A 21,872-nucleotide genomic window follows, 5' to 3' on the forward strand; every position below is an offset into this window, starting at 1 on the left:
CAAGTGTATTAGCATAGAATACCTTTAATCTGAAGAATCAAGGCAATGGAAAAAAGGAAAAGAAAACCTCAATTTGAAATACACACGCAGCAAAAAGATTAGCCAAAAGGACTATTTGTTCTGTATGAAAATACAGAATAGATCTATATTTAGGAATGTGAGCTGGAAGCACCTTTGTTGCAGAGAAAGGGAAGGGGAATGTTGCTGGGAGGCCAGCTGCCAGCCTTCCTTAGGCAGCATAAGCAGCATTTTCCTGTGGCAGAGCTGAAAGCCAGATCAGTGTGGCTCAGGATGGAAGGCTGCTGTAAGCAGAATCTGGACCAGAGACCTGGCAATGCCCTTCTGGCCCCAGCTGCCCCACACTCTGGGCACCCCAGGAATGCATACACTGCACAACACAGCGGGGATGGTCTCCTCTCTCAGCAACAGACCTGAGGATTGCCTGGGAGATCCTGGCAGACACGGGAAGGTTCCATTTTCCAGCATCACCACAAGTTCTGGGAACATGCTCCACAGCAGCCACAGCTGCAGGCATGCCTGTACAGCCCTTTGCAGGCAGACATGAACTCAGCTGACAGAAGCTGAGGGCTGGGTCCTGCCTCTGTTACAGCCAGAGCCAGCTGAAGCACTGGTTGCCTGTGGAGGACTTGATGCACTCCCACATGTTTCCCTGCACACAAAATGCAGACTCATCACAGCATCTGATGCAATGGTGAGGTGAGGATGGGAGAACCCCAACCCTTTGATGGAAACCCAGCTCAGGCTCTCTGGCTCCACAGCTCCCTGTGACAGTCTGGTTTTGAGGCCATGCAGCCAGAGAGGGCAAGAGCCCTGAGACAGGGCACTCCATGGGAACCTTGCTTGAGCTGTCTGACATCTCTGGAATTTCATGTGTGTGGGAGACGGACACTTTTTGGTTTCACAAAGGAATCTGAACATCTAAAAGTGGTGCCTTCACAGCCTTGACCTGGTCAGCCACAAGCCGAGAGCAGCAACTAGGGCTGTATCCAAGAATCCTGTGGTTCTCACTGACCCCACTCTTCTCTGAAAGCCTCCCATCACCCCATTTGGAGGATCTTATTACCTGTCTGGGTTTACCTTCTGCATCCCTGCGTCACAAGCTGGAGGTGAGCATGGCTGCTCATGCCAGACAAGAGGCTCTGGAAGGAAGACATATGGCTGGGGCTGAGGAAAACAGCACTTTCAGGAATTTTTTTCTCACTTAGGCTGCTCCAGGAGAAGAGGTGGGCTCTCTTAGCTGTCTGACACTTTTATGATACATGAATACAAATGCAAAGCTTCAGATATAAACCCAGAGCTCACTGCAGCTAGGAAGATGTGGGGAAGAGGAGAAACAAGCAGATTCTGCATAAACACAAGGCCCACCTCAACAAAACAAATACAGGACACTATAATGTTATTTCCAAAGGCTATACAAACAAAGTGTCTGAAACAGACAGGGGCAGCTTCTCCCATCCACAGACTGAAGTGTGTTCAAAATATTCTGAATAATCAAAACTAATCTCATAAACATGCCCTTACCCTACACAAGTGGGATGAAGTGTGCAGTGTGCCTATGCCCTGCACGTCCCCTCAATCCTACTGCCTCTCAAATTCCTTATCTTAATTGCACAATCCCAGTGCCAATTCAGCATCCTGCCTGTTTCTCTCCCTCCCAAGCTCAAAGTCAAAGGAGCACGGGAAGGAAGGGAGATGTGACTGTTGCTCCTGCAGACAGAAAAACAGCTCAGTGATGGGGCCCTGGGCTTGCACAGTGGTGCCTTGAGACAACAGGACTGGGGACAGTGGGGACACTCAGAGACAGGGCTGTGCCTCTCCCCGCAGCTGGAGACAGCACTGGTATTCTGCCACAGAAGATAATATTTAGGGAGTTTCTGGCCTTCCAGCAACACTGGGGACTGGCTGACAGCTGCCACCACAGCACAGACAACAAGCCCTGACACCGTGCTGGCCTCCTGAAAGGGAGTTATTCTTCATGCTCTCATTTGTTTTGCCAATGCTGAGGGCACACACAGCCTCAGCCTCCACCAGCTCACGTCCTTCCACCCACTGCATTAATGCTCACTGCAGTTATGAGTGGTTCAGAGCAGCTCTGCAGCTCCCACGCAGAACAACATGTTGCATCTCTGCTGCAGGAGGAAGAGACACCCCGGATTCACCAGCAGTGACAGCACCACAGCGGGGTGAAGAGAAAAAAAACAACAAAAGAAACAGAAAAACAAAAGAAATCTTATTCTGGGCAACATTTGTGCATACACTGAAAATAAGTGTTTAACTGCCATGGGTTGTGGTTGAGTTAATTGATTCTGTGGTTGAGACAGTCAGAGCTGGTTTCCTGTGTGAGGACAGGCGAAATTCCACGGGAAGGAATGCAGGGCTCAGAGAAGCAACCACCAATTTGTCCTCTCCAGTGGAAGGCTATGTTCTGCATCATTCCTTCCCAAAAAAGCATATGCTACAGGCAGAAGAGCTGGCCAGTGCAGGGAAGGAAAGGGCTGCTCCTCCTGGATTGGCTTTCTGGTGCCTGCTACCAGCTTGGGGAAAAATCTGTCACTTGTGCTCCACACTGCATGGGGGACCACTTGAATTTTTCCAGGCAAAATGTAAAATAACTGAATAGCAGAAACAGACAAGGAGATTCAGTCCTGGAACTTCCAAATGGTGCCAGCTGCTTGGGTGAAAAAGAGAGGAGAGGGAATGTCTGAATTCAAATCAACCCCATTTTCCACTGGAATTGAGCCATGGAAAGCCTTGAGAGTTCATTTAGAAAAAGATGTAAGCCTGTGCTTAGGACCTGCAGTGATAAGACTTCTGGTCATGAAACAGAGCTGTTCTCAGCTCACTCTTCAATCCCATCTTTCACAGACTAAAGTATCACACTGGCCCCTTACAGGGAAGAGTGGGTTTAGGTTTGTACAGCTATTAACTGAACCCTGAGCTTAAAGAAAGCAGCAGCAACACATGAAGTTTATCACAATGTAGGCAGTTGTGGGAGGAACAGGCACCATCCAAAAGGTTCCTTTCCTCCCACAGAGCTGGGAGCAGGTGATAGGAAGGCAGTGATATGTAAACAGGTAGTGCTCACACACACAGCTGACAAACTTGCCATATCCTCCCCAAGTCAAGCAACTTGATGAGACAAAGCAAATCCCATCATCTACTTCCAGCAAATAAGTTATTCTTCAACTTTCCTCTGTATAAAGTGGTGGTTTTTTCTGCAAGATCTTCTAAGGGACATTAATTTATTGTAAAGCTGCCAGCCTAGCTGTCAATCACTTACATGAAGGGAAATCTCAGGATTGCATACAGCCAGCCATCCCCAACCACAGCTCACATGCTGCCATGTACATGTATACAGTGCTCTCTGCCCTGGGCATCAATGTTCACACATCCCTGTCTCTGCAGTCACTCATGGTGCCACACAGAGCAAACAGCCAAAAGTTAGCTTTTCATGTTAAACTCTTATCTGAGCCCAACCTTGAGACTGAGAGCACTTGCTGCATCTCACAGAACTGCTCAGTTTAGAGCCCACTGCCTTTGCAGCTCCATGTCAGGCTGGGGGTTAGTGCAGATAGTTAAGCAACAGCAATTTGTGAGGCCAATAGGTTTTATTTAAAAAGAGAGAAGAAAGCAACATATTTGGGAAAGCAGAAGTCTTGCAATCTCAGTCTCACTTCTCATCCCATTTATTTTCTATGTATCTGCAGCTGCTTTTCTATCACTTTTCCTCCTTCCAGCTTTTCCAAGCTCCTTCAGAGCTTCTGCATTTCCCTTTTGCATTTCAAGCACCTTCTGGCTTCCACTTGCACATGGTGGCTTCCCACTCAACATCCTTACTAATATTTCTAGTGTCTGCTTCAGCTCAGTCACCACAGGTGCTAACTCAGCACTGGCCAGCCCAGGCAATGGAGAAGCTCTGAGCTTCAATGATATTTAATTACAATTTTAAATTGTAATTACAATTAAAAAATAAAATTAATTACAATTTACATTAAATTCAAATTAATTATTAAAAATTAAATTAATTAAAAATTAAAATATTTCATAAATGAACCAAACTTTATCAGTTTCCCTTCTACCCTGGTGGTGAGCAGCTCTGGTCCTCTAGAAGTGATGCCTGCAGCCCAAGCCCTGAACATAGCTGTGGTTACTAGAGCAAATGAGCAGAAAACTTCAGTCTCCAGGGGTTAAAGCAAATCCCTCTCACAACACTACAGCCACAAAAAAAAAAGGTGGTGTTGAGCACCACTGGTGTGATCCTGCTGCCTCAGAGACAGCTTTCCATGGGCAAGCTTCCTTTCATTTGTTTTTGTTGACCATTTCCAACAGCAGCACTTGAAGAGAACTTCATTGTGCTAGAGACAGAGGCAGTCTGGAGGACTGCACAGGGGAAGCGTGCATCTGGGGAGTTTTCAAAACACATTACCCAAACCTAAGGGTCATTACATTCCAGGATATCAGTGTCAGCTGGACACTTATAAATAGCTTCACCAATCATGACCTATTGTGTATCAAAACCCTACTTCAGAGGCCTTTATAGCATTACTTCCTACTGCAAATACAAACAGCTGGTAAAAGTGAGTGACTTTATCATCACCTTTGTTTGGCAGTGACAAGCTACTCCCATGCAGACTTCATGCTCAGGAAGCTGAGGTACAGTGATAAAAAATGGCAACAAGAAACCTGTAAGCCTTGCAGAAAGAACAACTCAGAACACCTGAATCATGAGGTTTCCATGATGCTGCTGGAGGAACAACAGCTGAGATGCAAGCTGGGGTAAAGGAAACAACAGCTGGAACAGAGATCTGCCCCACACCTAATGGAAACAAGATGTTGCTCTCCCATCCACCTCTGCCAGATCCATGGTTCCAGGCAAGAGGCAAACTGAGATCATTAGATCACTAGACCTACTGTACCTGCAGATCCCTATAAACCCATCCCTGCTCCCTACACAAAGCAAGCAGATTTCTTCCTAATGGAGCTGGGCACTCAAGCCATGCTGGAGCCCAGCCATTTCCCTTTGGTGCCCAAATGAGAGCCAAGCACCTTCAGGAGGTTTCCCTCCCCCCCCTTTCTTTTTTTAAAATCAAAGTGACAGGGTATTGATGTAAGTAAAGTATGCCAAGCATTCAAGTACCCACACCAAAAAAAAGCTAATTAATTAAATTTTCTCCAGAACTAGGCATTATTTTAGGTTCCTAAAATAACACCTATGAAAACCTGCACAGGCAACAGCAGGCACACCAAAGTAACATCAGAAGTACTTTTATATGATTCAAATGCAGAAAAAATTGCTGTGAGAGAGTCTTGCTGTTTTCATTCTCTGCCACTGTCTTTACCTTAATCTATTACTCCCAGAGCCTAGAAACATTAGCTTTCTTAAATAAAAGCCCCAATTCAATTTTCCTTTATGCAAGTTTTATGTTAGTTTTGAAAAGTCATTCCTGAGCTGGAAAGTTTTGGGCCAGGATTCAAAGAACTGAAGCAGGGCTTGAGATCCTTGGCAAAAAGTAGCTTACAGAGAAAACAGTAGCAGGGACTTGTTTGTGCTCACACCGAATGCCTATAATTCAGACAGCCACCACTGCTGTTCTCATTTATTTAGTAATATCACACCAGACTATTTTGATTTTGTAGAGCTATGCTATTTAATGCGGTAAAAATGTTTTTAGCTCTGAGAGCGCACAAGACACAACACTAAGCTATTTACCGAGAACAGCCTTCCAACAACAACAAAAAATTCAAGCTGTAGACAAAGAGTAGTTTTGGGCCGACAGATTTTAGGCAGATTGACTTCCGATAGCAGTTATACAACATGTGAACTGCAGAGAGGCAGCAGTGCACAGGTCACGCTCCATATTTGCTGTACAGCATTCCTCATACATGGGCTCAGACAGCAGCCAGCCTCAAGGGTTTGCTTTACCCGTGTTTGAATCAGCGTGTCTCTCGCTGTATTACATTCACACCTCTAAGTTACTGCTGAGGAGTGTTTGGATACCGGTGGTATGTACACAATTGGGGCTTAGGAAGCTCTGACCCCGTTTCTTGCCGCCCGTCTTTGCGGGGTGATGTATGCCTGCAGACCCACGGATCCCGGATACCCTTCATAAGCATCCTGGACACCCCGGCAGGAGTTCCCGAACGTGGCGGTGCCGGTTCCAGCAGCAGAGGAGGCTGCGAGGCCTCTGAACGCTTCAGACGCTGTTTCCTCGCCCACGGCGAGGACGAAGGACCTTCCCGCAAGGACTTTCCCGGAGCCGCCGCGGGCACCGGCATCGCCCCGCTCCCTCCCCAGCTCCCCCCGCCGTGCCGCCGCGGGGGCAGCGGCTGCATCCCCCGCGCTGTCCCGGACCCACCACCCGCCGGGTTAGTCCCCCGCATCCGAGCGACAAAGAGAACCCAAGTTGCGCGGTCGAGGAGAGGCGCGTACGAGAGCGGGGCGGTGCTCACCGAGAAGCGCTCCAGATCGGTGGCGGCCATGGCCGGGGCTGAGGCGGCTCCGGCAGCAGGAGCGCTGCTGTCGCTGCCCACCGCGAGTGGCTGCGGCTGAATGGATCCAATATGGCCACTTCCTGGAAACTCCCTCCGCCCGCCGCAGGCGCCGCCCGCCGCCGGACCCGCGGAGCTGAGGGGACGGGCACCGCCGGGGAGGGGCAGGCCCGGGGTCAAGCTTCCCTCGGCCGGCGGGGAGGTCTCTCCGCCCTCGGGGTGGGACTGCCGGCCGCGGAGGGGAGTGGGAGCAGGGGACAGCGGGCGGGCTGCCCTGGTGGGCCCCCACGAACCCTGCCGGCCGTCAGGTGCCGGTCTGCGGGCGAGCACATGGCACGGGTGGCCCTGGCAGGAGAAGGGGGCTGTGAGCGCCCTCAGAACGGGACAGTGTGGCTGCGGGAGGGCCGGGAGCCTCTGCAGGGGGTGACACAGACCTATCTCGGCATTTCAGCAAGATCTCAATGGTTCAGCGTGCTGGCAAGGACATCACAGGGTGCCTCTGCACGGTGGTGCCTCTGCAACACGCGGGAGCCACAGCAAAGCGGCAGCCACAGCGTGGGTTTGAGCCGGGACACGAGAGCTCACGGCCATTAACGCTGCCCGTGTTTATGCTAATTTCAGGTATGCAACAGAAGTGCTGTGAGGTCTTTCTTCATCGTTCCTTCCCACCTAAGGCACAGACCCAAGGCCAGCCTGTCTCTATAACGCAGGCATTGGTATTTCACGAGCTGTTAGCATACAGCGGCTTCTGTTGCTTTCTGGTGCCCTCTGCTGCAGTGCAGCTACCCGCGAACAGCGCACCAGAGCCATGTGTGCTCTCCATCACTAGAACAGACCTACACCGCTAATCTTTCCATTACCCTGGTTTTGTCTCAGGCTTTCCCCTCTGTCCCTACTATGTCCTTAACTTTCCTCTTCACCCTCTCTCTTGGAGTAATCCACTCCAGTGTTGGAGAGCTGAGCTCGGTCAAAGAGACCAAATACTTCTGCCTAAAATGCTCTTTGAGACGAAGGGACTCATGAGAGTCATTTTGAACCCCGCCCCAAGAAAAGAATTCCTCCTACCACTTGTCCCGTTCCACTATAAAAGGGGGACTCGGGGAGGATTCTTTTGATAGCTTTCTTGGATGAAAATAAAGCGTGAACGCAGCAGTATTATATCTGTTTATTGATAAAAAAGGGCAAGTGTTTTTACTAAAGGGGGATAGGAAAAGGAGCAGAGAGGGAAAAAGAAGAAGGAAACAGAAGACAGGGACATCGTGACCACAAGAACCTCGGTCGACTGTCAGCATCAACTCAGCAGGTTGCAGTGAAATTCCAGAATTCCAGCTTCGTTGGGCAGGCAGCGGAGCACGAGGTCGTCCCGGCGGTGAGATGGTTCGTGGGGACGGTGAAGCAGGGAGAAGCAGGTACGGGCAGGGAAAGCAGGAGCACAGGGAAGAAAAGGCGGGGGAGTGGAGGAGGGCAGGAGGAGGGAGAGAGCAGGGCCAGGACCCTCCAAGGGAGCCCATGATCCCTCCAAGAAACCCAAAGCAAAAATGGCTCCTGATGTGTCACAGTGAGCTGCTTTTATGTGCTAAGGTTCCTCCAACAGCTTAATTTCTCGTGCATTCTTCACGGGCATCCAGGCATTTTATTTTCCCCACCGGCAAGTGAGGGGGATCACTCACAGTCCAGTCCTGGAGGCTTTCTGCTGGCCTGACTGGCTGCTAGATGTCTCACCTGGGACACGGCTGCCAGCATAGGTACGGCCCCTATGAAATGTAACATGTTGAGGCATAAATAAAAATCATCTTGGTCCCTCTCACCATTACATACAGGAGTCAAAGAAAAGCATTGTGTGCACAAAAATGGAGCAGTTACCGTGCAAGTTTTGCGGGCCCAATAGAAATCCCCCAGCAGCTTTGGGCACTCACAGAGCCCTCTCTCCTTTTCTCTCAGGCAGCATCTGCTCAGCTGAGCTGCTCAGAGCCCATCCTTACGTCTGCTTCTCTCTCAGTGCACTCAGCAGCCACAGGGCAGTCACTGAGTTACAGCAGGTGTCTGTATTTTACATCTCCACATCTTTGATTCTTCCCAAGCCTTCTTGTGTTCCACCTGCACAGTGCTGCAGGAGCTCTGGGAAACACTGTTCATGCTGGAAGGGCACTGTGCTTATGCACAAGAGAAGTCATACAGGATACAAATTTAGATGTAGGTAATTATCTAAAGGGGGAGGGCAAGGGTTAGAAGGATCAGAGAAGGATCAGGAAGAAGGTTACCCTTTAAACAATTTCAAGGCATTTTCTGAGATAGATATAGCACTGATCTATCTTTTTCCTAAGCAGACTGCCTACAACAAAATTAATTCTGCTAATCCATGTATTAGTTGTGGATAAAGACAGGTTTTTGAAAATGTACTTCTCTAAAAAGGTCATTGCTGAACACCATCTGTTAATTTATTTTCACCAAAAATTACCAAAACCACCCCCAAGCTTTTTGCTGTCACAGCCACAGCTCTTAATGCTGCCAGGGACATCAAAGTTGTCCTGCTGGTCCCTGGCACCTGGACCCAAGCCTGAGCAATATTATAAACTTGCTGAACCTTTTATTCATTTACCCCTAGCTAGTGAAGTGTTCCTGCAGACCAGACATTCATTTTATCACCTTGTTTCTTTGGCTGATTCCCAAAGGTTCTCCAGTTCTCTCTGGCTCCACTCAGCAAAAATGTGGAAGCTCAAATCTGGTGTTTCTGGTGTACAGATGCAAGTCAAACAGTTAATACACAAGCATAGTTAACTTTCCAGGCTGCTTTCGTATATCACAAAGAAGCAAAAATAAACAGATAAAAAGACCTGAAAGTTTCCCCCTCCCCCCCTTTTTTTTTCTTTTTAACTTTTCTATCAGCTTTGTGAGTCCTTATCTAAGATAATATGAAACTCTTAACACATGCCTCTAAATGCATTAATGACAGGTACTTTTGGAGAAGAAATTGACTTTGTTTCATTAGGAGCCCTGTTCTGTTACAATAAAGTGCACAATGTAACAAGATAAGGCTCACAAAAGTGGAGTCTTGTCAAGAAAACTAATCTACAAATACCAGAAGTTTATGTCCGAAAAGGAGACAGAGGAGCCCTGTAACTCTATTCAGGCCATGGGGCATTTCCCCTAGGGTCTCTCAACATTTTTAGAGGATGCAACCTCCTTTTTATCTGAATTTCCCGGGCACATTCCCCTCTCTCTTTCCCATTGGCTGAGGTACTTGAGAGGTACAGGCTTCCTGAAATACCCAATACCCCCTTCTAATGTATACCCCCCTGTTTTTTATTTTTCCTTGTGTCTCTGTTCTTTTTCTTTATATCCAGAGATGTAGCACAGTTTTGAATGGGTAACAGTCTGTCAGTTAGTGGAATTCCTATGGAACTTATGATTGCCTCCATTGCTTCTTTCACCTCTCTGTATCTGGCCTTATCTATCACCAGGCCCACCATTTGTTTGTAAAGACACCTCCTTCTCATTCATTTCATTCCCAAACAGTTGCTGTTTTCTGTGAGCTGCAGTCAGATGCAAAGATTCACAGCACAAAGGAAGAGACATTATGGACATTGCAACAGATCGAGAGCCAACGCTGCTGCCTCCTGGCTCTGAGCTGTGCTGCTCAGACCTCCTGGAGCTGGAGTCCTTTGTCCAACAGCACTTCCACCAGTGTGGGACAGATCTCTGTAACAGCAGAGCACTGTAGAAAAATCTCACATTTACTTATAATCACCTTGTTATTTCAAAAAGCACACTATTTCTAATGCCAAATCAAGAGAAACCCTGCTGAAGAAAAGCTGCTTCAAGAGAAGTGACTTGGTGACTTAACTACTAATTGTTATGCAAATTATTCCTAATAGCTCCGTAATTAAATTTATATTATAGTGCTGGATGCTCCTGCAAGGATTTTAAATTTCATGGAATTTTTGAACCTGCAAAAACTACAGTAAATTTAAGATGAGCGGTGGGTTTTTCACAGGTGAAGACCTCCAGCACAAAGGATTGGAGAGGCACAAATGCGTCCCTGGAATTTCTTTTTCCTGGGGAGAGCAGAGGAAATGCCCCTTTCTGCATGAATGGTGGAGTTGCAGCAGCACAGTTCTGATGGTTGGGGAGATCAGCAGGAGCTGCTTTACTTCTTCTCATTGTGAGCACATGTACAGGCAATTAAAGCGGAGAGAAAGAAATGCTATCACACAGCCCCTTTCACTTTGTAGGCAGACACAGAAAGCAAGAGATCATTCCACCTGCCACATGAGTACAGAAGCAAGAACAAGGCCTTTTGAGGAGCGCTCCTACTTTCAGGGCTGAATAAAATCCTTGATTTTTAAATCCAGGTGGTGCAGATAAACAGATCTCCTTCAGGGTTTGCAACACAGGCCAGAGAAAGCAGTTTTTGGATAACTATACATTTCTCATTGTGTGTCCTGGGGATTACTAGATATCAAATGGTTTATAGCTACTCTTTTAGCATCAACACCACCAAGCACTTCACTAAACTTTCATTGGTTATACTGACAATATATGGAGGTCATAAGGCATTTTTACAGAAGTGCTGTCTTTCTAAGCTGGAAGTCAATAGGAGCTGCAGGTCCATTTCCATACAGAAACAGATCCCAAATTTCCCTGCTGCCTAATGCTAAAGTGCAGTAGAGGATAGATTTAGATTAGCTATTAGAAGAGAACTCCTTCCTGTTGAGGGTGATGAGGCCCTGGCACAGGCTGTCCAGAGAAGATCCATCCCTGGAAGTGCTCATGGCCAGGCTGGATGGGGCTTGGAACAACCTGGTCTAGTGGAAGGTGTCCCTACCTATGCAGGGAGGTTGTGAGCTTTAAGGTCGCTTCCAACCCAAATCATTCTATGAGCTGATGATTCTATTACCACACTGAACCTCACACCAGGTTTGCATTACCTTACTAAAATCCCATCAAGTTCGCAGGCACCATCTGAAAAACAGGATGCTTAGGATGAATCCTTGCTTCATCTGTGTGAGCAAGCAGTATTGAATAAATACAGACTCTGAGATACACAGAAAACTATGTTTGAATGGCTGCTGTTAGGAAACTTCATCTTTTGAACTGGTTACTGAGGTCCTTGAGTTAGAGCTGAATCCTTCTCATTTATGAGAAAATGCCTTTATCTGTAAATAATCTCCCCTTCCCATCCTCCCCCTTCCCCTTGCCACCCCTTCACAGACTTTTGCTCAATTGTTTATCTATGGAAGTTTACTGCATTTCTCCATGGAACAAAGAGCTATTTTCCCTCACAATGTGTGGTCTTTGTTTAACATGAAAATATCAACAAGAAAAGTGGGAAATCATGGGCTTTGTCATCCTATTTATTCTGGGAACCCTGATTTAATTTTGGAGGAAAACAAGTTTTCCTTGAGATAAAAGTCCCAGCTGTAGTCATTAGCAGCTAAGCTTTGCCTTTCTGCAAAGCAGCAGCATCCTGTCTGACTGGGACTATCCTTCACCATTCCCTTTCTCCCTCTTTTGCTTCCAGCCTGGAATCTCATCGTCCCTGTGGCTCTGAGGATATCATGCAGGAAAGAGCAAGACCTAGGGTACCATTTCCTTCACTTTTGGGCAGTAGAAACTTCTTTGCTTTGACTAGATATTGTGCTTGATCTCCCACTTTATTTCCTGGTTTTGTGTGGTTTTGTGGATAATTACAGTCATACAACCTTCACCTCCCTCCTCTGAGGGGGTGGGAAAAGCTCCCAGGTTCACTATGCAGTTCACTTCACTGTAATAATGATAATTTGAGTTTAGGAAACTTCTTCATAGGAAAGGTAACTAACACTCATCAGTCACATGGTTATAAATAGAGGCCAGCTTTCTACAGCCTATGACGCAGAAATAGCAAACTGCAATATCTCTGTTTAAAAAAGTAGTAGTAAATTAATCTAATCATGGGCTTCTGTATGTTGTTTTTGTCGCAGCCAGTAAATGAAAAATATCAAGACAGTTAGCTTGAGATCTCCTACGAAGCAGCCCACAGTATTCTGTAAATAGCCCAACAAGAAATACTTGCTTTGTAGGTTTTTGGTGACGCTTCTCATGCTTTTTTAAGGTTGGAAATTTTGGATTACTGATGAATATAACACCCATAATGTTCCAGGGTTTTATTATCTATATTAATAAAATTCATTCAAAGCATTTAATTTCTGTTCCATAATCTGATCAGTGTGACCAGCAGTCAGCAGAATAAGAGGAGCTCATTGAGAGCTGGTCCCCTGATACTTGGTACTAATCCTGAATGATGGGTAACCAAAAGGCATCAACAGCTAAAGGGAAAGGTTGGCAAACAGGGTGTGTGTGGTCTGGAACTGGTACGGATGATTAGCCAGAAGTGTTGTTTTCTTCTTTATTATACCGAGCATAGGAGGTTAGTGTGTTAGATCACTGACACCCACTGAAAGATTGTGAAAATGAGCCACAACCATGTGTCATGGGTTGTCCATGAAGAGACTGTGTGGGACAGGTGGCTGAAGGCATTACCTGGGCAAAGAAGTAATTTTGTCACGGCAGTTAAACCACAGCAACGAGTTCAGACTTTGCATGGCATGAGATGGATATTTAAACATCCTGTCTCCTCTTCTGTGACCTCCTGTCAATGTGTCCTTCTGCTCTGCTGCAGTGGGGAATGCCAGGATCTGCAGAGGGGAGCAGTCTCAGTAACTCCCCTCTTTTTGGATCTTGACCCAATACAAGTGCTCAGAGAGGCTTGGCTGTATGAGTGCAGAGCAGTGAGGTGTCCTGGGAGCCTGGTGCAGGGAGATCCCTCTGCAGGAATGGTGCTGAGCTGGGGATAAGACAGGTGGGATGTGACAGCACCCTTGTGGGTCTCCAAGGATACAGGGCTGCAGGAGCGTGATGCTGTGGAGACAGGGACAGAGTGCAGTGATCTTGAGATGCACCCTGCTCCCTGCCCCATGCTTGAACCAATTCAAGCAACTGGAGCAACATCACCCTTAGCATTTGTAACATAAGAAAATGCTTTTTATAAGAGCTTGTTCTTCTGAATCATTTCCCTCCTCCTCGCTCTCATCTGCAGATATCAACTATAATCCTAGGGTATAGCTGAAAGTTTGCAATGCAAAAATCACAGACTGCTGAGATTTTCTTACACCTGCAAGGGATTCTAGTAAGGATCTGAACAGTGAAAGCAAGGCACAGCAATTAGTATTTGGATGCAGGGTCATTTTTAGCTCTCTACATAGGGCAGGCAATGCCATGAGCTATAGAGAACTGCAGAACACTGCTGAAGTGGCTGCTTCAGCAAGGGCAAAATTGCTGTTCAGGCCATGTGAAAAAGCAGTAATAGGAGGTGTGCTATTCACATGGAAACACAGAACTAATACAAGAAGATTACACACTATTATTATGTGAAAGAGCATTAGAGCGGCAAAATTATTTTGAGGAACTGGTTCAGTGCCAGCTCTTTAGCAAAAGATGAAATAGTTTTACAGACATTTGCATAAAGATGGAGAGAGAAGGGAAAAAATGCCAAACGCAATTTGTAGGAAAAGGTTCTTCTGCCCTCAGTAAAGGTGAGAGGCAGAAGGAAAGTCATATTCAGCAAGGACACATCTCACATTGTCTTAAAAATTGAGACTTTGACACAGACTGATCATAGAATCATTGAAGTTGGAAAAGACCTCCAAGATCATCAAGTCCAGCCTTTGACTAAACACCACCTTGTCTACTAAAGCATAGCACTAAGTGCTATGTCCAGTCATTCCTTGAACACTCTGAGGATGGAGACCCCACCACCTCCCTGGGAAGACCATTCCAGGGTTTGAAATCTTTAAAGAAATTCCTTCTGATGCCCAACCAGAACCTCCCCTGGTGTAGCTTAAGTTGCACTTGTCCTGTCACTGGTTGCCTGTGAGAAAAGGCCAAACCCCACCTTTGTACAGCCTCCTTTCAGGTACTTGTAGAGTGACGAGGTCTCCCCAGACTGAAAACCTCCAGCACCTCAATGTCCTTCCTGAATTGAGGGCCCCTGAACTGGACACAGCACTCGAGGTGTGGCCTCACTAGTGCCAAGTACCAGACCTGCCCTGGTCCTGCTGGCCACAGTATTGCTGATACAGACCAGGCTACCATTGGCCTTCTCACCCACCTGGGCTCATGCTCAGCCACTGTTAACCTCCAGGTTCTTTTCCACTGGGATGCTTTTTTTCCCCTAGCCTGTAGCTCTGCAGAGGGTTGCTGTGTCTGAAGTGTAGGATCTATAATTTCACTTTGTTGACCCTCACACTGTTTGACCCAGCCCATTGATCTAGCCTGTCCAGATCCCTCTGCAGAGAAGATCAACACTCCCACCCAACTTGTGTCATCTGCAAACTTACTAAGGGTGCTCTCCAGCCCCTCATACAGATGATTAATAAACATATTAAACAGGACTGGGCTCAATACTGAGCCCTGGGGAGCCCCACTAGTGACCAGTCACCAAGTGAATGTGGCATCATTCACCACCACTCTCCAGGCTCAGCCATCCAGGCAGTTTTTAACCCTTTAGAGAAGAGTGAGCTCCAAGCCATGGGCTGCCAGCATCTTCAGGAGAATGCTGTGGGAGATAGTATTGAAGGCTTTGCTGAAGTCCAGGTAGACTACATCCTACTTGGCAGGTCACTTGGTCATAAAAGGATATTCCATTTTATTAAGTTCTCAGATTGAAAACAACATCAAATCTATTTGCTTTTTTCATCCTCATACAGTTACTTTTATCTGGCTTCATACCACACTGACTGTTCATTCTGTTCTCTTGCTCTTCTCCTAGACAAATTGTTCAGGTATCAATTTAGTGATCTTAACTGCAACATTCAGAGGAGGAGAAAACAAGTTTGCAGGCTGAACATCCTCCAAGAGGTCCTCAGTCCTCATACTTTGCCTAGAGAAAAGCATTTTTCTGGGATTTATTTTCTCCTGTAGAGCAGAGAACAGAAATGTTAAATGCTTAAGCACAAGTAATTGATAAGACAGCAGAGACAGCTTCTGTATAAAAAGAGAAGCTCTCTCTTCTCCTAGTGGACAAGAACAGATGCAGCCATACTGTAAATATTTAATTGTTTAAATAGACCCATACATCCACATTGCAGATACAATATAGGTAGAAGACACAGATAATACTATATGATTATACATATGATAATATATAGTATCACATAGAGGTGATAATATATAGTATCACATAGAGGTGAGTGTATTTCAAAAGACTGACCCACCCACCAATCTTCTGACTGATTTTGAGGCATCAGCAGGATCACAGGTCCCACAGAACACCTGAGGCTTTTCCAGGAATGGAGACCAAACTCTGCAGGGTGATTTCTACCCAGTGCTATTCCACTTATTTGCTAACCAAATAAAACAAAAACCAAACCAACCAACCAAACCTCACCCGCTCTCCCCAAAACAAACAAACAAACAAATAAATAAATCGTTTTAGGAAGCTGGAAGACGAGTAGATAGAGGAAGCGTTCGGTCGTGCCCGAGGAGTGTCCGATACCGTCGTGCTCTCACCGCCTCTTGTGTCGGGGCCGGCTCGGTGTGAGCCGCCGCCCGCCGCTCCCGCTCCCGCCGCCCGTGCCGGGCGCTCCCGGCAGCGCCGCCCCGCGGGCGGGGCGGGACGGGCGGCGGGGCCGCCGCGCTCCCCTGGGCGGGGCGGGGCTGCTCGAGCACCTCCGTGGGAGCGGCCGCGGGGGCCGGGCTGACCGCAGCAGGTGCTCCCGCCCCCGAGCCCTAGCCACCCCCGCGGGCTCCCGACAGCCTACGCCGCGCGGAAGCGGCGGCTGCGGCGGCTGCTCCGGCACCACCACCTGTGGCGGCGGGATGGCGGAGCTCGACATCAGCGCGGAGGCAGTGATGGGCTTCCTGAGGGAGCGCGGCGGGCGGGTGCGCAACACCGAGCTGGTGAGCGCCTTCAGGCCGCTGCTGGAGGCCGGCGGGGCCGGTGCCGATGCCGGGGAAACGGAGGGGCGGGCGGAGCGGCGAGAGCGGTTCAAGGCGGCCGTGAACGCCGTGGCCACGGTGAAGGAGATCGACGGCGTCAAGTTCGTGGTGCTGAAGCATCAGCGGCGCGCTGCCCCGTCGGCGGGGGGCGATGCCGGCGCCCCTGTCCCGGTTCCCGTCCCCGATCCGATTCGCGTCCCCGACCCGGTTCCCGTCCCCGACCGGGACCTCGCCAGGACGCCCCCCGAGGAGCTGCCGGGGCCGCGGGCGGTGGCCGAGCTGCGGGGCCTGTTCCAGGGCGGCTGCGGGGGGGTGCCCCTGCCCGGCGGCGCGGGGGGGGCCCGGCGGGAGCCGCCGTCCAAGCCCTGCATGCTGCCCTTGCGCTACGCGCTGCCCCGCGCCGCCCCGGGACCGCCCGAGGACTCACCCAGCCCGCTGTCCCCCCCGCCGCTGGACGAAGAGGCCGGGTCCCATTCGCCTGGCGTGCGGAGGGGGCCCAAGAACCACCGGGCCAGCGAGGAGACGGTGGTGCCCCTGGAGCAGGCGGAGCACCAGTGGCTGGTGCTGGCGGCCGACGGGCAGTGGACACAGCAGCTCCACGGGCTCCTCCTGGGCGACGCCAGCCTGGCGGCTCGCAGGGACTTCATCTCCGGCTTCACCGCCCTGCACTGGGCCGCCAAGAGCGGCAACTGCGACATGGTGACCAACATCATCCGAGCGGCCGAGAAGGGCGGGTCCCGTGTTAATGTGGATGCCAGGTCGCATGGTGGCTACACGGCGCTGCACCTGGCTGCTATACACGGCCAGGAGAAGATAATCACTATGCTCGTCTATAGCTACCATGCCAAGATTGACCTGAGGGACTACAGTGGGAAGAAGCCGCACCAGTACTTAAAGGAAGGGACGTCCCTTACAATCAGGCGCTTGCTGGGGGACCCCAGCCTTTCCCAAAACACAGAGCACTCCATGCCCATCAAGAAGTCCACAAAGCTTGCGGCTTCAATCTTGAGCTCCACTAGCACTTTCCTGGGAGTCATATCCGATGACATGGCTTTCTACGATCTCACTAAAGGTTTAAGGAAGCCCTCAACTTTAAACAAGCTTCTGACTGCCACTACGGGCCCGAGGAGGAAGCCAAAGACCAGAGGGGGTTTCCCTTCATATTCCTCACTCTCTGAAGCAGTGGAGGAGGAGGAAGAGGTTATCGTGAAACGCAGACCTGTTTCTGAGCTGTTCTTTGGCCACTAGCCTCTGCCTTACTGTGATCAAAGTGGTTTAATAGCATGGCTGGTGTCTCAGCTTTCTCTTGCAGAAGCAATTTGGATTTTTTCGCTCCCTGTCTGTCTTTTTTTTTGGATGTTTAACTGAATCAGTGATAGGGTCTACATCCAAAGTCCACAGCATGAAACCCAGCCCCAGGTGCCTATGGAAAGGGAGCATCCAGGGAATGCTATCCATGCTGTATGTACCATTGTGCTGATGATTGGTGAAGACCACAAACTTTATACTTAATGGGTGACAAACAATTTATGTGTGTATGGACAGGTGAAAATGCCTGAGGTACAGTCTTCTTGATCTGTGTCCTTCAGCTGGAGAGCAGAAGCATGGTGAAGGATTGCATATTTTACACTGTGAACAGCAAGGTGGTAGCTGGCTACTTTAACAAGGCTTGTTATCTAAGAGGATTAAATTATCAGAGGAAAGATACATAATTTTCTATGATGTTTCTGATTATTTTGGTAGCAGAAGAAGGATATTTTTATTTATAAAAATAGTATACTTTTTCAAAACAAAGTTTCTCACTTTGACAGTTTTTCACTCAGTATTTCACATCAGAAATACTAACTTAACAATGTCAATTGTTGCCTGATGCATTTTATTAGATGAATTACTTAAAAAGATAGACCCTGACCTTCAGCACTCAAGTCACTATGTCTACCTCAGTTTGAAAGCTTGGCTAGTGTTTTTCTCTCTTGCTGGAAGACTTTTTAACCAGGTTGTACTTACCACATGTCTTGATGATACTGTGAACATTTAAACTTGACTGTAGTTCAATCAGCTTAATCTGAACAAAAAATCTTGTTGATACTGAAAAACTGAACTGCAAAACTGGGAATTGGATCTGTCAGAGTTTCTGAGTAGCCACCTAGAAACAAAGTTAGGCTTGTATGTCTGATTCTTTTTTGTTTAAAACTTGGCCCATTTTGACCTATTTACAATAAATATTTATAAACATTAGGCTCTATGTAATGTTAGGTGCTTCATGATAGAACCTCTGCATGACCTGTTGAAGCAGTGTTTATCTCAGCAGCATGAATCATTGACCTAAAATGAAGTCTTCTTCTTTTATATGATAAACAAAATTGTTTTATATATAGAAGTACACATAGCTCAGAAAGCATGCTAACTGTGTGTTAGGTTTGCAGTAAGATCATTATTTTTTTAATTACTGCATGGTTAAAAGTTAATGCAAAGAAGCAGAGCTCTGAACAGAAACTGTCCAACTTTGGGGGCAAGTCTGCTAAGCCAGCACGTTTTCTTTAAAACTATAACTAGAAACCTGTGTCATTGAGAGGTGTTGAAGGTGAACACAATGCTGCACTGGCTCTGTTTGGGTTTCTGCACTGAAACACTAGTTTGCATGCTTTGCCTTTCCTTCCAAGTCAGTGACTTCAGGAATGTTTTGGTTTTTTCTGCCTTGCATTAAACCTAGGACTTGTAATTTGTTCTAATTGGCTTGTCCCAAACACTCACAAGGAATGCTGTAGGACTGAAGATGGACACACTGCCCTCTTTACTACAAAACACGTTCCCTGAAGTTCCTGGCTTGGTGACATTTGTTGGGAATGTGATTAGAGGTTGAAGCTAGGTCTGATGCACCTGTTCTAAGTAGAGACTGGATTATTCTGCACCGGTCTGCTTCTGGATTGAACTAATTAAGTTGTTAAGCACAGGTTAATGATCAAGCATCTCATGACTTCTATATCTGGAGTAGTGTTTAAAAAAAATAAAATCCAATTTGCTCTCTAGCTGTTGGTGTGACCATTGACCAGCGTGGTCCTTTGAAACCTTGATTTGTGCTGCACTCTGTCAGCTTGCAGAGTTCTGGGAAAAACAGAGCTCTGTATAAAAATGCCTTTCCAAGTGTGCAGACATAGAATTTTTTTAAATTATTTATTTTTAATTTTTTTTTTCACTGAAACCACAGAAGTATGTGTGTGCATTCATGTTACCTCTGAGGCACTAACACTGCCTGGTGAAAGTGTTCCCTTTCTGTGGGCATTGCAAACACTCTTGCAAACTGCTTGGCTTTATTGAGAAGTTTGTTCAATAATTATGGGTATAGGCTTGATATTTGTTCAAACAACATTGCTGAACTTAAGTGCTCATTCAGAGTTCAAGCCTACATGAGCCAGAGGCAGGGTTCAAGGATGGAGTGTTTTGTATTTAAAAACCTCACCTGACTAATCTGGAGAGCATGGTTGTGATTTCACCCCTTAGAAAGTAGGGAGAAGGTTTCATTGCCTCTCTATTATTCTGTCATAGAAGTCACAGCTGAGATAAGACTTCATTGCAACATGTATCATCAAGAAAATTGTGCACTACTCCTTCCTCAGAGGCATTGAAGTGATTAGCTGGCGTGATAGAAAAATGCCCAGCAGCAAGAGCCCTGTTGTAGCATTCCCCAGGGAGTGCTGGAGGCTGGGCAGGAGGGTGGTGTCACAAAGGTGGGGAGCTCACAAAGCTGGATGTGGGTGGGGTAGGCCGGGCTAGGCTCTGCCAACGAGTTTGTGCAGTGACTCAGCTCATTCCTCCTTGTTGAGCCACCGAAGGAAAAGATAGTATTTAGGCAGGCTGGAATGAGTACACGGAGTGTGGTAGAACTTCAGGTGCAGACCAATAGTGTGAGGTATTGAGAACACACTGCTGTAATCATACAGGTATATATAGTGCCTTTAGTTTGAAGTAAAACCAGTCCATCAGCCTGGCTGGGTTTTGGATTCCAGTGTAACCCTTTAAACTGTAAGAAGTGACATTGTAGGGTGATGAGTGATCATGAGAGTGTTTTCCTGCAAAAGGCTGAAGCAGGACTGTTTTATGAGTCCCTTGGCTTGACTGGTTCTCTGTAATCCTTATTTTCAAGTCCAAATCTGGCTGAATGCAGTAGGATTTTTACCTGAACAAATGACAAATGTGAAGTTTAGCCAGGATGTTTTCACAGGAACAGCTGAGAGGAGGACTGGGTTACCTCAGCACACTGGTCTGGAGCAGGGGCTGTGCCATGGGCTGGCCATGCAGCATTTGAATCCTTGGCCCAGCCCAGAGCTGGGAGTTGCCCAAGGCACCATCAAAGATAATAGCAGTAAAGGTAAACAAACAAACAAACAAAACCCCAAAACAAACAAACAAAACCCCTCTCTGCACCCCCCTCCCTGGCTCTGCTCCTGTCCCCTGGAGAGGGCTTGGTGGTGGGGATGGAGGTGGAGAGCACAGATCAGGCACAGGAGCAGGACTCAGCTGCTTGGTGGTATTTTGCCTTGGTTACTAGCCTGCCCTCTCAGCATGTCTCAGTTTTCCTGCTATAAAATGTAGATAATCACCTTGGTCACTTCTTTAAAGCACACAGTCAGTACTGATATGCAAATTGAAATCAAGATAATGTTTTCAGGCCTGTAGGCAGCATGAGCAATGTCATTCCCCCTCTCTGTGAATGTGCATTCAGTGGAGCACCTACACAAATAAAACTAGCTCAGATTTTAGTTCAGCAGCACTAGGGATCAGGAAAGCTGCTGTTTGCCTGACCCTGGCTAAGTCTGCCTGCTAAGGATAACTTAGTTTGTTCCTTGGCACATTTTGTTCTGAAGAGTATCAGCTCAAAAATCTGCTTTGAAGAGCTCTGCAAACAAACCTTAAACCGTGATTCTGCACAGAGGGATAGACTTTGTCCTCCCGGATGTGGCTGTTTGAGCAGTGTGAGGCAGTGTGGTTGTGGTCAGGCTCACAGAGATATTTGGCTGTCCATTCCTTTGTGAGTGCTGCACAGAAATGTGCACTATGAAAACCCAGGAAATGCCGTTCCTGCACTGCAGAAGAGTCTTAATGAGATTTCAGCTTCATCACAAACCCACGGTTCAGTGGAAGAGTCAAAGTAACTCCAAAAGACCAGTGGGAGCTGCAGCCACCAGCTGGAGGTAGAGGAAGCATTTCTAGACAGTCCTCTAATTCCCCATTGCTCCCTCTCTTCATGTTTCCACCATGACCTACATTCCTTGGATGTATTTGCCTCCTGATTTGCATATTAATCTGAATAAAATGGCAACATGGCAGTTTTTGCCTTTTCTACTTGTTTGTACTGTTGTGGGACTCCCCAAATTAAGAGGTTGTTA

The 21,872-nt window shown here is 47.5% G+C and overlaps 2 protein-coding genes across 4 annotated transcripts in view; one reads left to right on the forward strand and one right to left on the reverse strand.

Moving 5' to 3' along the window:
* Positions 1–6,598, reverse strand: part of SEPTIN8 (septin 8) — a 43,437-nt gene extending 36,839 nt beyond the window's left edge. For all 3 annotated transcript variants that reach the window (XM_015641950.3, XM_015641951.3, XM_015641952.3), the window contains exon 1: positions 6,472–6,598. In XM_015641950.3, coding sequence (XP_015497436.1) covers positions 6,472–6,501 — 30 coding nt within the window. In that variant the 5' untranslated portion in view covers positions 6,502–6,598. The remainder of the gene's footprint in view (positions 1–6,471) is intronic.
* Positions 6,599–15,075: 8,477 nt separating this feature from the next.
* SOWAHA (sosondowah ankyrin repeat domain family member A) lies at positions 15,076–21,828 on the forward strand. Its single transcript, XM_015641489.2, has 2 exons — positions 15,076–15,141; positions 16,033–21,828. The coding sequence occupies exons 1-2, from the start codon at positions 15,076–15,078 to the stop codon at positions 17,731–17,733; spliced, it is 1,767 nt and encodes a 588-aa protein (XP_015496975.1). The 3' UTR covers positions 17,734–21,828.
* The last annotated feature ends 44 nt before the right edge of the window (positions 21,829–21,872 follow it).

This window comes from Parus major, chromosome 13 (assembly GCF_001522545.3).
Source record: "Parus major isolate Abel chromosome 13, Parus_major1.1, whole genome shotgun sequence".
NCBI lineage: Eukaryota > Metazoa > Chordata > Aves > Passeriformes > Paridae > Parus > Parus major.

Bases quoted from the DNA above. Each gene is read 5' to 3' on its own strand.
- SOWAHA (XM_015641489.2), top strand. From the start codon at position 15,076: ATGGGCTGCCAGCATCTTCAGGAGAATGCTGTGGGAGATAGTATTGAA. The intron at 15,142-16,032 runs GTAGACTACATC...GTGCCCGAGGAG, and splicing joins AAGGCTTTGCTGAAGTCCAG to TGTCCGATACCGTCGTGCTC.